General features: G+C 37.4%; 1 protein-coding gene across 1 annotated transcript in view; it reads right to left on the reverse strand.

The window, feature by feature from the left end:
• Positions 1 to 15,761, reverse strand: part of si (sucrase-isomaltase) — a 58,638-nt gene that overhangs the window by 26,160 nt on the left and 16,717 nt on the right. The window contains exons 16-24 of the mRNA XM_027999541.1: positions 14,657 to 14,828; positions 12,376 to 12,492; positions 9,846 to 10,000; positions 8,874 to 8,958; positions 5,289 to 5,345; positions 2,214 to 2,338; positions 2,002 to 2,090; positions 1,738 to 1,787; positions 1,173 to 1,352 (exon numbers count right to left, since the gene is read on the reverse strand). Of these exons, the coding sequence (XP_027855342.1) occupies positions 1,173 to 1,352; positions 1,738 to 1,787; positions 2,002 to 2,090; positions 2,214 to 2,338; positions 5,289 to 5,345; positions 8,874 to 8,958; positions 9,846 to 10,000; positions 12,376 to 12,492; positions 14,657 to 14,828 (1,030 nt within the window). The remainder of the gene's footprint in view (positions 1 to 1,172; positions 1,353 to 1,737; positions 1,788 to 2,001; positions 2,091 to 2,213; positions 2,339 to 5,288; positions 5,346 to 8,873; positions 8,959 to 9,845; positions 10,001 to 12,375; positions 12,493 to 14,656; positions 14,829 to 15,761) is intronic.

Raw genomic sequence — 15,761 nt, forward strand, 5'->3', positions numbered from 1 at the left:
TTAGAACAAATGGCAGATGTGTAGCTGTTGGAGAATTTATCCATCCTGCATGTCTGAGGTAACAGCACTGACTGTAAAGTGCTTATTTTTTTAATATAAATTGACACTGATAATATTTTATTAGGCTCACCTTACTTGTCTGTGGTTAATCCTATTCTATCCTTGTCTCTTGCTTACAGGAGTTACACTTACTTCAACATTAATTATTGTTTAATTTATTTATTTTTTCTTTTTTGTAATGTGTCTAATTACGTAAATATTTTTCATCGCAAATATAGCCCAACTAAAACACATAATGTCAGGGTTTTAGTCTGCAACTACACAAAATTAAGCATGATTTGGCATTATTCTGACTTCTAGACAAATGTAAAGTATTTATAACATAATCATGTCTGCGGGAATAAGTAGCCTTAGTTTCCCATTTTTAGTTAACAAGAGTAGCATCCAGTGTGTCATTGTGCTGCTGCAGCACTTCTGCTTCAAGGTTCTACATGTTGTGCATTCAAGGATCGTATTCAGCACACCTTGGCAATAACAAGTGGTTATTTGAGCTACCTTCAGACACCTCCTTTTTCAGCACCTCTAGATGCTGGTGTCTTTCCTAAATTCATGTAGGTGTTGCCCTGTGAAAGGCAGATTTGCTATTCATGTAAACAAAACAAACCACAGTAAAATGTCCAGTCAATTAAAATGTTGATAAAATGTTGACTATTTGTTTAATCTTGATAACTTTTTATCCAACCTTATAAGGATCATATGGAAAGACAACAGCATTTTATGAAACCAAGTTCTGAGTTATCTTTGAAACTGTTTGATAATAATAGCCCTGGTTGTCATCAAAGCTTATGGGAACAATCTAAATCCCTTTGAGGCAATTTTTCCCACATGTCTACAAGGTGACTCTTAACTTTGTTGTTTGAAGCAGAAGAGTGTGAAGACTCATAGTTTTGTTGCACAGAGAGAAAGCTAAATTTAACAGCATGTAAGTCTTTAGCGTACCTGAAACACATCATGGCACCAACAATAAACCAATTGGTATTTATAGTCAAGATGAGAAACACGTAAAAATTCTCAATTAATGAACAGGAGCAAAGAAAAAGAAAGATTATGCAGAAACTAAAATGGTGAGGTGAAAGGGTTACTATTTTGAGTTATAGTTAAAGTCTGTTTACCTGTTTGACTTCATCATGGTAAAATGTGGAGTTTGGAAGTTGTGTAATTGAGCCAGAGGGGATGTGAGTCACACTGACTGATGAGGGAAGACTAGGCACTCCCATGATAGTGATGTTCTCAAATTTAAGATTATTTGGATCCTTGTAGCCCGCCTTGGTCACCTGTAAATTCAGGCGTCCCTATGATGCAGCAGACAAGAAAAGGGTCAGCTTAAAATTCACAAAATATGACAGTTACACTTCAGCAGAATACCTGTTTCATGATTTAATTTTAACAAATAAAGCACTGTGACATTTCCTTTGAGTAAGCTTTCAACATTACAGTATATGAATAACATTAACACTCATACATTAAACATATCTGCCAATTCTCTATTCAGTGTGAAAGGAGGAACATCATTTTTATTTTATTTTTTTATCCAACAGAGCTTTAGCAGCATCTGTAAATCAATTCAGCCTCGTGATCTGGACAAAAGTCCCCAGCAGCTCTCACCATTAAGTGTGAGCTCCAATGTGAGCTTGTGTCAATGAAGATACAGTGAAATTGCTTGTAGTTGGAACTTACATTATCAAAAGAGAACTGGTAGTGGATGTAATTGCCGTTTTCAACAGTTTCTGTAAGGAAAGTTCAAAGGTTAATAGTAACTGGTCCCCACTTGTGTGGGCTGCTTGCTTGTGTTTGAAATACTTTTATTGACTCATTCAATTCTTTGAGCTCAAATGGATAAGTGCTTCCATTACATAATAATAAAAGAAGGCCTGTAATCAGTGATAATAACAGTGTTGGTGACACAAACACATCTGCTGAAAATGAGAAATGTTACGATACCTCGGGATTCTCCATCATCCCAGAATAACTCCCCAGCTGCTTGATTGTTGTCATCAAGAGCAACAATCAGACCCATTGGGTTACGGCGACTGCAGACATATGGAAAAAAGATGTCAAAAATATAATATATACATACAAAAAGGCACAGAGTTCAATGTGAGACATACAATGTAATTATATTTATGGGCGATACAGGAGCTGTGTGTGAGTACCTGTGTGTTGTGGTGACATCAGGTTCCTGCGTAGGAAGAATAGCGCCTCCTCTGATGTGCAAGCCAAGCTTGTCAGCAGGTAGATACATTTCAACAGGCGTTTTGCGGTCTCCCACCCGCTCCATCTAAGTTATTAAAGCAAAAAATAATTGTAGGTTGTATTAAGCATTAGTTTAATCAAAGGTAAACTTCAAGACTTTGTATTATGTGTCCACACTTCCACAGTTTAGGGTGATAATAAAATTGTTTACCCTGATGTTTGATTATCTGCAGGTATTACATAGTTACATTTGTTCTACCTGAACCTTTTATGCATAAGCACCAATTGAAATATTTTCTTTATATGATTATATTTACATTTTAATGAATGGAACCCATTTTTTAAGTCTCACATTGAACATCTTCTGCACTTCAAATTAAGGCAAGTGTACTTCAATAGAAAATATCTGTCCTAAATGTTGTTAGTTGGTGTTGATAGATTTAAATACAAATTGAAAACAAAACCATAACGGACAGGAAATCAATTACAGTCTTCCTGATCACAAAAGAAACCACTGACTGATGTTTCTTTTGTCAACTTTCTTTGATGCCTCAGTTTGTGAGTTCAAGTTTGACATGAGATGGTAGTGGAGTGGGCCTAACCCTGCTGGTTATCTTTATGACTGCATCTGATCTCAAAGGCAGTGTAGTCTGATTTATCTAGATCCATCTGCTATATTGCAACATATTTCTGGCTTCTGTAGCCAATTTTCCTCTGATGATTTTTTTGACCTGTCTTCCACTTGCCTTTCATGCCTCTCTTGCTATCCAGATCACACTGATTTATTTAAGATTGCTGCAATGTGTCCCTTCAGCATCATAAAGTTCCAAGACAGAGATCTGAACCTCTGCAGGAATGTATCAAACTATTTACTAAATGTTTGGGGTTTTTTTTACAACTATTGTAAAACTACAATTAGTAATCTACCAATTTCCCATTTTTGATTTGATTCAATTTAAAAGTGTTATTTTTATTCAAATTGGTAGAAAGGAAATCCAGCTGATGACATCTAGTCATTGACTGTTCAGCAATGACTCATGAACCAGAATGTGGTGACAGTGGACAGTCGACTGCGTGGTGTTTTTTTTTTTTTACCGTTAATGAATTATGGCTCATTTTACCTCCGTTAGCGACTGCCCTACATTACGGGTCTGCAATTTGTGGCTTCTCTTTATCCACTCCACAGTGGCTCATAATGACTTTGACAAATACAATATCCAAAAATTGAAAATTTTACATATAAACGTTTTCATTTTAGCATTTCTGTCTAAACTATCTGCATAGAAATTCCACAATATAATAAAACCAGCAGTGAAACAAGGGAGTGTTTACCCTATGATTAGCTTCATATAAAGTCTATCTACCTTGAAAATGTCAAAAAAAATAAATGTCAATTAGTCTGGTTCTCCTTGCTTTTACTAACTGATATTTTACTTTTACTTACTATTACTAAAAATATAAATAAAATTATAATAATGATTAAATAATTACTTTAGTTATTTAAGATCAAAATACAAAATATTTTATATAAACTTCATAAAATGTTTTTTCAGTTCGATGAGCTTCTGCAATTCTGCACTCAATATTTTGTGGGAACCAAGCAAAGATAATTCTTTGGATTTAAAAGCTGCTGATCCCATTCAACGCATTAAGATATAAAGTTTCCCAATTTTCCTCTAAGAATTAATTGTGTGGATTTATTGTTAGCATATGGTGGACAATGACATTTGGACTATGATATAAAAAGATTTTAAATTTTCAGAAATATTTAGACATAAAATAAATAAGTCATTTATAATGAATATATAAAAATTTATATTTTGCAACTCATGGGTAAGTTCTATAGGTAGTTAACGCTTTTCATTTAGAATGAGAGTAGACCCTCTAAATTTTTTTTATCATTTCCCTTGGTTTTTCTCTGCCTTCATTTATCAGAGGATCCTGACTCTTCAAGGTTAATTTCTGATCCACTGAAGACTGAATCCTCAGACCAGTTTGACACACACTCCTCTCTATCCATTCTTGTTCTGCTTCTTACCCAATTTATTTCCCACATTCTACTTTCCATTGTTGTGATGCTCTAATTAATCTTTTTTAAAGTCACATTTTCATCCACCTCAAACAAAATAATGTGTCTATGTTATAATGTGTGTACAGGATGTCTCTCTTTTTTTTTTTTTTTTTTTTTGCTTTACAGTATTGGCTTGTGTGTGGGTTCAGAGGTAGTGGAGCGTATATAAGCAATTTAAGATCCTATCTTCTCCCCATTTCTTTCTTTAGGTTTTCTTTAGCTTCATCTTCTCTTTGTCTTGTTAGTTTTTTCTGTCCAAATGACACATCTTACTACTTCTCCAAAATCTGTGATCCTCATCTGCCTGTTTTTAATGTTTTTGTGCATCCCATGTTTTCTCTTCGTTTTATGAAAAGGAGTGGGGTTTTTTTCTTCACTTGTTTTATTAATATTGAGCTCTGTTCCATCGGCTTTCTCTCCACCAATATGCTTTTTTTCCCAGTACTTTCCTTTTCTGGAGCTTGTTTTTCTTTCATGGTCATTTTCACTCATATTAAAACTCTCCCACCCTTCCATCCTCCTACCCGAATAGTCACAGGGGACCAAACAGTACAAGGGGCCAGCAGCACGAGAGCCAATCTAATCACTCATCTGATCAGTGGGCGCTTTACATCATCAGTGTAACGCCCAAATAAGGTCCCAAAGGAGTACGGCACCTCTTTTATCTCTCTGTCAGTGAGACAGTCTCTTCTCTCTCCTATTTGTCCCCTCTTTCTCTTTCTCTTTGTCCTCACTCTTATTCCTTTAGTTTCTCCATCACAAACAAGTATCCCAAAGCAAAGACTTTCATGTGAAACAAAGTGAAAGTGCAGCTGCCTTGAAAAATTATTACGCAATAGCCCAATACAAAAACAAACTTTACAAAATGTAAAAGAAAGTAAAGGTTAACACTGTAAATAAATTGTGCACAATAAGATGTGAGGCTTCTAATGGACAATTGGTGAAGAGTAGAAAAGATTCTTACCGTTTCATAGTCGTACCACACAGCATCTGGAATATATGCCGAGACTCTGTCCACACCCTACAGGAGAAAAAACAAACACTTTAGATTTGTTCACATGTGCAATACCAATAAGCTTATAATGTAAACCTAAGACTATATGACTCTAACATGTGGGGTGGAAATCAACATGTCAGCATCTCATTTAGTTTGAAAGGAGACCTGTTTTTTTTTTTTTTTTAAATGGATTATACAACACACTGTTCCAATCCTGACACTTCAATCTTATAATGCAAAAGATTAGAAGAAAAGCCATATTATGCAAATAAAGGCGGGGCAGACTTACTATTCACTTTGTAAAAGAAAAAGATTAAATGTTCACAGCTCAGAAAGCTATTTTTTAACTGCCCATCCTCCAATAAAAAGTTTTTTAGAAAAAACTTTGTCACATTTCATCTATAGTGCTACGTTGCAACAGATGACGAAAAAGACAACACCAAGAGACGACTGATAGGTGACAGTCTTTGATGGCTTAAGGTGGTGCACAGACAGGGGCAATCAATAGACGTACGCCGAGGGCTTTGATGGCATTGTCACTTTCCTGTTCTCTCTGACAGTGTGGAACAGAGGGATAGGGAAGAGATAAACACAGAGGGCACAGCAAAAGGTAAGGCAAACTGCATGTCCTTCCAAGAAATATCAAATCGTGAAACACTCTGTATCAACTGAGGACAGACAAACATAATTTCCAATAAGTACCAATGGCAAAAGCCATTTTCTGTTTGAGACTTGAGTGGAATGATCCCTGCTGAGGTCTTTGGGTTCCAAAAAAGAAAATTATTAGAGAAGACATATATTAGCTCATTTGATTTCAGAGGTTTGTTTTTCAGGCCTTTCATACACCCTCACTGGCCAATTTATTAGGTATACCTTTGTAGTCCCCCAGTTGGGACACCATTTGTCCTTACAACTATCTTAATGCTTTGTGGTTATCGCATAACATAGTTGCTCCACAATCATAATGTGATTCTCTTGTTCCACATCCCACAGGTGCTCTACTGAATTAAGATCTGGAGACTGTGGAGGGAACTGGAGTGCACTGGCATGATTAAAAATAGGTTAAGCAGAATTGATTTTTATGACATGGTACATTATTATCCTGCTGGTAGAAGTCATTACAAAATTAGTACACAGTGGTCATAAAGTTAGGGACATGGTTTGGTGCTTAAGCAGTGCTCTAGTTTTTATTTATTTATTTGAAACTTAATAAATAATGGTAAATTATGATAAGCAGATGGTTCTAAAAGGATCTATAAACCAAATAAAATTACATAATGCAGCCTTTCGGGCTCTGTTTCCCTGTCACAAGTGCTACACATAAATGCTCCCCTCATACCTTGACATATTAGCATCACCCATCACTCACCTCACCAACTAATGGAAAAGCTTTACAGGATGAAGCTCTGCTGCTAATTATAATTAGAGGGGGCAATGCAAAAGGCATGCATCCTTGTTTTTGAAGCTGGGTTAGTCAAAAGGTAAGATTTGATCTGTTGGGCCAAAGATTTGCTCTGGCAGAATGATCAGATTCTAGCTAGGAGAGAGAGACAGCTACAGACTAAAACTGTGAGAGCGAGCTAAAGAGAAACTTGACGCAATGGAATATGATCACAAGGGTAAGTTGGGAGCAGATGATTAAGAGAATTCCAATGGGAGCCAACGTTTGATGAAAGGTTGAGTTAAAAAGAAAAGGGAGTTATCAGCAGAGTGGAAAGCACTCTGAAAACCAGAGGGGACAGCATAAAGGCAGTACAGGAGATCCTCTTGGTTTATCACAGAGATCAAAGTTAAATCATGCATTGATTTAAATGCTATACAAAGAGCAACTTTAGAGAAATGCATAGCGGACGGAGAATAAAGAGAGTTGGAGAAAAAAGAGAATAAAGAAAAACTAAACCAGATGCATATGTTCCACATAGTAGATGCTATGGTGCCATCCTGGACTGAACTCAAACAACACAGCTCAGAAACTCCCTCATGCTTCACACAAGATGGACATGATTGTGATGTAAGTGCTTGGGTGGACTTCCATGTTAAAACCTTCATAACAGCAAAAAAGACTAAGGACTGGCTTTATCTAAGTCAGGGGTCTCAAACTCCAGTCCTCAAGGGCCGCTGTCCTGCAACTTTTAGAGGTGCCTCTGCTGCACCACACCTGAATAGAATAATTAGGTCATTAAGGCTCTGGAGAACTGATCTACACAAGGTGGAGGTAATTAAGTCATTTCATTCCAGTGTTTTGTATCTGTGGCACATCTAAAAACTGCAGGACATCGGCCCTTGAGGACTGGAGTTTGAGACCCCTGATCTAAGTGGTATGTATTGTAAAATTGGATAAATAAAAGATGAATAATAATAATAATAATAATCAGTTTTTATTCCGAACCAATAATGTCCATTATGCGTCCTTATGTTTGCAGCTGCTTGCACATGCAGCACTCCTAAAGTTGTCACTATTAGACAAGGGCAACATGATGTGAAAATTCTGAATCCATTTCCAGAATATGTTTAGGTAATGTACTGGAAATGCATTCATCACAAATCCTAGTGATCACAAGCATGGTCATTAATTTCTTCTTTGGAGATGAACTTTTATGGCTGATTTTTCTCTGTGTTCAATTATCAGGGCACAGCGATGGAAAGCAATTACTACTTAAGAGAAAAAAATGAGTGCCTAGTCATAATTGATACCACAGCCATGATTCCTGAATTATTATTTCTTTTTATAAAATCCTGTTTCCAGCTAGACTGCTAAAGCTGGATTATATCTCTGCCTGCAAACAAGCTGTGAAAAGGTACATTTATCTTCTTTCAGAAAATCATGTGTGCTTAAAATAGCATCCTACTAAATCACTCTTCGACTGTTCTTTCTCCTTGCATTTAGCACATCACCAACTTTAAACCATTGTCAACACACACTTCCACTTTTACAAAAAACTTTTTCCACAATGGTTAAAGTTATAAGCTCTCCAGCCTTACACAAATCCAGTTGGGTTTACAATACTTTGTAACACACAAGAGGCCATTCAAAACCGCTTAAAATTCAGGCCCTTTTGACACAACTGCAATTACTTCACGTACAGTAAATGTAATGTACACACACACACACACACACACACACACACATTTGCATATCTGCACATTTGTAAGTGCACACGCCATCATGCATACACTATCAAACAAACAAGTATACACACTTCTATCTGCACTTCTAATCTTCTAGTAATGAGGTCAGCGTTCTCATTAGAGCTGAGAGAAAGAAGGGAGGGTTTGAAAGAGAGCTGAATGAGGGATGAGAAGAGGAGAGGGCAACAAAGAAAATCCCATGTCATATTTTCTCAGGGGAGGTCATGGTTTGCACGTATAAGTAGCTGATCATCTAATCTGCTACAGACCTTTTTTTTGTTTAGCAGCTTTTTTATTAAATGCCCAGGATATAATAGAGCTGCTTCTGTGTTATACAAGACTTCCCGTGCATCATTTGTTCCTTCTAAAATTATTCTTTTCATTTTGCTTATGAAATTCAAGTGTATTTGTTTCTTAACTAACCGGATCAAGCACAGGTGTGATGAGCAGGTGTTTTCCCCAAAGAAACTGGCGATCCACATCCCAGGTGGCGCTGTCAGAGTAGAACCTTAAAAGAGAAAGTGTGGCAATATATAGTAACTTAGAATGTCCTAATCCAAATTTTAAAAGACAGCATTTATTAGAAACCCCCCCTGAAAAACTGACATTTTAGGAGAGCTTTGGATCCTTCCAAACCTAAATTAGCAAGTTCAGTTTTCACAAACATAGGATCTCTCATCACTTTCTTTACTACATTCACTTAGTCTTCTCACAAATGTTTATCTGTTCTTATTGTCAGTGTTGCAGTCTGAGTCAATTTTAATAAATAATTTTAACTTGAGGGATTAGCTCTTTCACTAAGTTCCTCATTTCTGCTTCTCTTAATCCAAGCTTTTTAGTCTGAAGTGAAACACAGTACATAATATCTGTGTAATTTTTTCCCCACTTAGTTTTACCATTTTTATGTTCTTTAATCTGTGCAAAGCACTTTTTTATTGTCATTTTAATGAACAAGAGACTGCAAAGAAAGTTTAACAATGCAACAAAATATGTTTATCATCTTTACAACATTTATTTTCTAATAAAATAAGCTCCCTAAAAGTTAATACTCCTAATATAATATACTAAAACTTTACAGTATCGTTACCATATGCTCTTAAGTGACTGCAGAAATAACTTTAAATAGAGAAAATTCCCATTTCATGGTTGTTGCAACTTACTCATATTTGCCTCAAGATATGCAGGTTTTACATGGATTTTATGAGGGAGATAATTCAATAAGTATAGACAATAAGGTTACTTTTATTGAAAAGCAACAAGTTGTTTTGAGCACTACCAACTCTACATTTTAAAAATATATACATCTGAATAAAGACAACAGTATAGCAAAAATCACAAAACTAACAACTTGAATTGGCACCAAAATAACTTAACTCAACATAATGGATGACTTACTCGTGCATAAGAGGACGTACAACGGTCTCCCCTGTGGTGTGGGCTTTGTAGAAGAGAGTGTAGAGGTAAGGCAGGAGAGTGTAACGTATATTCAGGTAATGTTTGGAGCTCTTCACCAGCACTGAGTCGGCACCGTAAAAAGCGGGATCCTGGGGCTGGAGGCAGAAAACCAGATTAAAGCGTTGGGGTTGATGAATGGGAGTGGATAACAAAAAGAAAACAAAGATTTGTCTTTAACCTTCTGGGGAATAAACCAGAAATAGATAGAGGGTGGAAAAGAAACTTGTCTGAATAAGGCATGGGATTGAGTGAAACAGGTGAGGAATAAAACCACTTTTTATTATATGGAAGCAGACCTTAAACTCGTGTAAAATGGAAAAAAAAAAAAAAAAAATGAAATAGCCTTTATGGATTCAGCAAAGAAAATAAGTGAAGAAGTACAGCATGATTTAATTTCATGACGGTGTGAGTGAGAGGATGATTAGCTGCTAACAGGCCATACTTCTAACATCTAGCCAATCATTTCTGCCCCCGGCACCTCCAAGAGGCTGATGAGCAGCTTGTGCGAGTGGGTCGGTGTGTGCTTGGTCTTGGCCGCATGGGCATTTGATGAGGGGCATGATTAGGGCAAAGTAAAGGTCACACATTAGCTGTCTTGTTTGGTGGGTATAGTGCATCAGATTCATCATCATCATCATCTTGTTGCTGTCCTCTAGCAACTACCAATCCTTATAACATACTTATAGACGACATCTTAACACCACCGCCCCCCCACCTCTGCCCCCTCACACACACATGCACACACTCACAGTTTAAGACTATTTTTTGCATCAGTGATTAGCATGGAAATGCCCCTGAAAGAGTGTAGTCACAGCATCGGTTTTCACAACATTTGTTATTTGAGACTGGTTTTTCTTACAAGCTGTATGTGTCAACAACAAAAATAGCTCAGTTATAATCTAAGCATATACTCAACAAATCCATCTTGCTTGGATAAATTTACATGTTTTTGAGAGTCTAATATTTCTCTTTTAAAAAATCCATAATGCAGCTCAGATGGCTGTTTGCTAAAGCCTAATTCTAATCAGGCATACCCCAGTCAAAGCTGTTTAGATTTATTTTGCCATATGAAGATACTCCAATTACCTTTATTGGCAACCCTTGTTAAGATCTATGAAAGTCTACAAATGTAGTCATTTTCATTCCAGTGTGGTAATCTCCTGCTGAAAATTTTGTAACAAAATTAAGTCTTAAATTTGAGTATATGCATTCAGTTGAGGGGGGGGGGGGGAATCCCACATCATAAAACATATAATTTGAAAATATGGAGAATAGGACGGAGGTCATGATCCTGAGGATGTTCTCTGCTGTTAACAATTAACAGATTGAAGAGTTTAACTAAGTTACATGCAACTGCAATGAACTATCGTCCGATCCTTTCATTTACAATGTTTTGTTCTAGTCTATCTCATTGCTCTGGATGGTATTCATTTATTTATTTTTATAAACCCAAATCAAATGAGCATCTTAAATTTAACACCAACGTACCACATTTCAACAAATTAGTAATGGGAATTCTTAGCCCCATCAGTGAGCCAGATCATTTGGATCAGATTAGCAATAAACGTTGGCTCCTTTGGCTCCCAAATGGTTCGTCATTTAGCCCGCACTTGACTTGTGTAATTAGGCTAAATTTAGCAGTGTTTTAAGGAGCAACTGCTGTGCAGGCTTTCAAAGTACATAAAAGTGTCCAATGAATTTAACCCCCAAATTCTGGGATTGCATCTTCCCTCGAATTTATGCTTTGTGTAAAAATGACCTGCCACATTCAGTCTGTGGATAGGCCTATTAAGCGATGTAGAAAAGTATTTTTTTTTTTATTTTGTCTTGTACTAATTAACAGATGTATTAAAATAAATGTTGTCAGACGGTAGCTGGCTTCCATCATTAGTGTAAAACAGTTGGTTTACATTTCTGACCAGCACATCCAGCTAGGCTCACAGCTGGAGGTGAGGAGGTACAGGTAGAAAAATAATTCTTCCTAGTCCATCTGTTGTCAGTGGGGGGCTTCTTAGCTGAAACTACCTTGATATTTTACAACATGCTCGCATTGCGTCCACCATATGGTACATCATATTATGCTAATCTGACATACTTCAGCAGAGCTGTTACATTTTGCTTAAGCGTAAAATTTGCAAATATTAGTGTGTGAATCCATTTTTTTTTACTCTGGTCCCTAGAGAGGCTGTAATGTTTAACAGCTGACATTCAATGTTTTAAAGCCAAAATTCAGAGGTCCCACTGCTCCCATTTCATATAGCAATTGTACTAGTATTGGTGTACACCAATCTCTGTGGATAAAAAAAAGTAGTTTATGTTTTAACCGCTTGGACTTTATAGCACCTATATAATGTGATGGAATAAAGGGTATACCCTGCAGCACTTTAGACCAAACAGGGGTAGTGCAGTACATAAATCTAAAAGTGACACTCAAATAAAAGAACATCAGAACAAAATGCCTTTACTGTACCACGTAGCCCTCAGCATTGTGGTTCCGACTGAAAGGATAGAAAGCGCCAACTTGCATCCAGCGACGGCACAACTCTTCACTTGAATCTTCAAAGAATCCACAGATGTCAGCTCCAATCTGGAACACATAGGAGGAATATCAGGTTTGACATTTCGACAGAAGCTCCGGTGTGTGTCTGTGTGTCATCATGTTATAGTTGTACTAGAAACAGAGAGTTAGAAGACCATTTAACAAACTCAGCATAATAAACTTTGTGGATCCATGCTGTGGATTCCTACTTTGATTTATTAAAATGAAATATCTAAAGGTTAAGAATATCAGTCTAAGCACCTGTTATGATAAAACACCTCTGTCTGATGATAACAGATAACCTGGAGTGTAAAAAAAAAAACTGGCCCTAGTGAGATGCCTGGCCACAATATTCTCTTTTAAAAAGATTTAATTCTTCAATTAATGCAGAGACTAGATGTGAGTATACCAATTGTGCAATGCAAACTCCTGCTCCTTAGTAAGTTCACAAAAACTCTGTTTTCTATTTTGAACCACTTGCAAATTTGATTGACAGAATAAGAAGGAAACGGTCCAAATCCTATTTCCATCTTGCTGTCTTCTTTGTTTGTGAAGCATACATCTGTGTTTATGTGTTTGCTGAGGCTCCTAAAATCTGCTTGACAGAGTCCTACCAGGAGTAGTTGGCATCTGTAAGACCACCTGATGTGCACAGCTGGAAGAGTGTGTGTGTGGTGTGTGTGCAGCTTGCTTCCCGTTGTTTTCTCACTGCTGTTTGTAGTGTGCGATGGATAAACACTTGGGTTGTTAGTGGCAGTGCAGTTCTAGTATGTTTGTCAGTAAAATGTTGGTTTTATAGAGTAGTTACTGGTAGCCTTACAGAAATTTCAGTGGTTGCTGTGCTGTATACTCTTGCCTACCTTGTTGTCAGAAAATGGAGTGTAATTCATTAAGCCCAGAATAACTACATCTTTAGAGGTCAATATTATACATGTTCCAGCCACATGTTGATATCTTATACCACACAAGTATTTTATCTCCAGTTGTTATGAATATGCTGTCTATATTAAAAACAAGCTAACAGAAACTTTACTTTACATTTGATGCATTGACATGGGTCTTTGTCTCTTTAAGAACATAATTCCCTTCCTGACTTCAGCACTTTATCACAATTCTTCTTTATGCCGTCCATTTGGTCATGTACAATTGTTCTTAGGAACATTGTAGTTTGCATGATAAGCTCAATTGACTTGTAATTCCACAAGGTATTTGGTAATTGAGGGCTGCACAGTGGCGCAGTTGGTAGCACTGTTGCCTTGCAGCAAGAAGGTCCTGGGTTCGATTCCCGGCCGGGGTCTTTCTGCATGGAGTTTGCATGTTCTCCCTGTGCATGCGTGGGTTCTCTCCGGGTACTCCGGCTTCCTCCCACAGTCCAAAAACATGACTGTCAGGTCAATTGGTTTCTCTAAATTCTCCCTAGGTGTGAGTGTGTGTGTGCATGGTTGTTTGTCCTGTATGTCTCTGTGTTGCCCTGCGACAGACTGGCGACCTGTCCAGGGTGTACCCCGCCTCTCGCCCGGAACGTAGCTGGAGATGGGCACCAGCAACCCTCCCGACCCCATTAGGGACAAGGGTGAACAGAAAATGGATGGATGGATGGATTTGGTAATTGCTGCTGCTGCTGCTAGTCTGGAGGAGCTGTGTGGGAGAAGTGTGCGCTGAGGTTCGGAAGCTCAGCTAGGAACTGAAGCTCTAAGGAACTTTGGAGAAATAGGTAATTGATAATTATTGTGCACAATTGGAAGATGAGGAAGGCAAAGACAGCAAAGACAACAAAACAAAGAAACAGTTTGCTTAATTTGCTTTTCTCAGATGCAAATTGTCTATAAACAATAAAAACCTTCACCGTAAATCCAATCTGGCTACATTTTCAATCACAAAAAAAAAAGTCCTACAATAGCTACATAGTGGTGGACTTTAGGGACGGAGCTATCTTTGACTTGCCTGCTATGGGTGTAATTGAGTGTTTCACATTGTTTTTTTGAATTGCTCATAGGCAAAGATGAGGAACTCGTGACACAGAGTAACTTTTAGCCTAATTTTTTTTTAATGGTGTGCAAATTCCATAAGTTGCACAAAGTCAACATATCAAACCATCTTTGATTCTTGGATGATGCTGTCATGGCAACCAATAAGTAAAATAGTTTCTTTCCTGTATTTCTTAGTTCACGTTTGTCTGTATGCATGTACAAATGGAGTATGTGGTACTCACGTAGGGAATTCCAAAAAGCCCAAACTCCAGCATGCCAGGAATAGCCCATTTTATGTCATTCCAGTTAGCACCGTTGTCACCCAGCCAATGTCCTGAATATTTTCCCACACCTGGGAAGGAGGAGCGTGTCAGCATCAGGGTACGGTTTGACCCGAACACTTGCTTCAGAGCTCTGAGAGAAGACAGGAGAGACTCGTGTGAGATGGTAGGAGGTAATTACGATGCAAAGGATATTGAAGCTAAAAACAAAATATTACGAAAGGGTAAAAAAGTTTTAAAGCACGTGCACACAAACATCAGTGTTTGCAGAATAAAATACACAGACACACAGTTTTGTAGTACTTTTTTGCCTTTCCTGGCTCTATGTTATTGCTAAGCTTGGGAGAAATCAAAGCTGCATTGATCTCCATGACAATACAAAGTCTTGCTGATGTTTACAAAATGTGTCTCCTGCCAATATTACATTTTAATTAGAAGGAGGGAGAAAAACAGGAAGAGAATAAAAAATAGACAAATGAATTATGAGTCAACGTTAATCCAAAAGTAGTGATTCAGCAAATTGTCTTCTGTGGGATTATATTTCTGAGTCTCAGGTGGGTTTGTGTTTGGTTTGTGTGAGTGTGGGTGAGCACATGTAGTCCTAGTGCGTTCACTGAGCACACAGTTCTGCTGCCTTTTATTGTGAACAGTACACTGCTCAAAGTGAGAGGAAATGATAACACATCCTGCAGATTTATCACCGTTATATGTACATAATAATATATTATATTAAATATATAACGTAACCTTTTTATTGCACTTTTGTTCTATTTTTCAGTATAGAAGTCACCATTTATTCACCTGTTCAATGCATGCTGGGTTGATGACGCGGCCGGTCCGTTCAGTACTGTAATTTACAAAGTAAACACAGGAAGGCTAACTTTACCTGAGTTGGTTTTTATAGTATTGCGTTTGACTGGTGTAATTTTAGACAGTGCCACACACTGCACTACTGTTGGCTGTTATTTAAAAATAACAGTGAGGTTAGTCTGGATAATTTCCCAAATAAAAAAAAAATAAAAAAAGAGTGCAGTGGGAAAGAGCCAAACACAACTTCCACAGGACC

This window comes from Xiphophorus couchianus, chromosome 18 (genome assembly GCF_001444195.1).
Source record: "Xiphophorus couchianus chromosome 18, X_couchianus-1.0, whole genome shotgun sequence".
Lineage (NCBI taxonomy): Eukaryota > Metazoa > Chordata > Actinopteri > Cyprinodontiformes > Poeciliidae > Xiphophorus > Xiphophorus couchianus.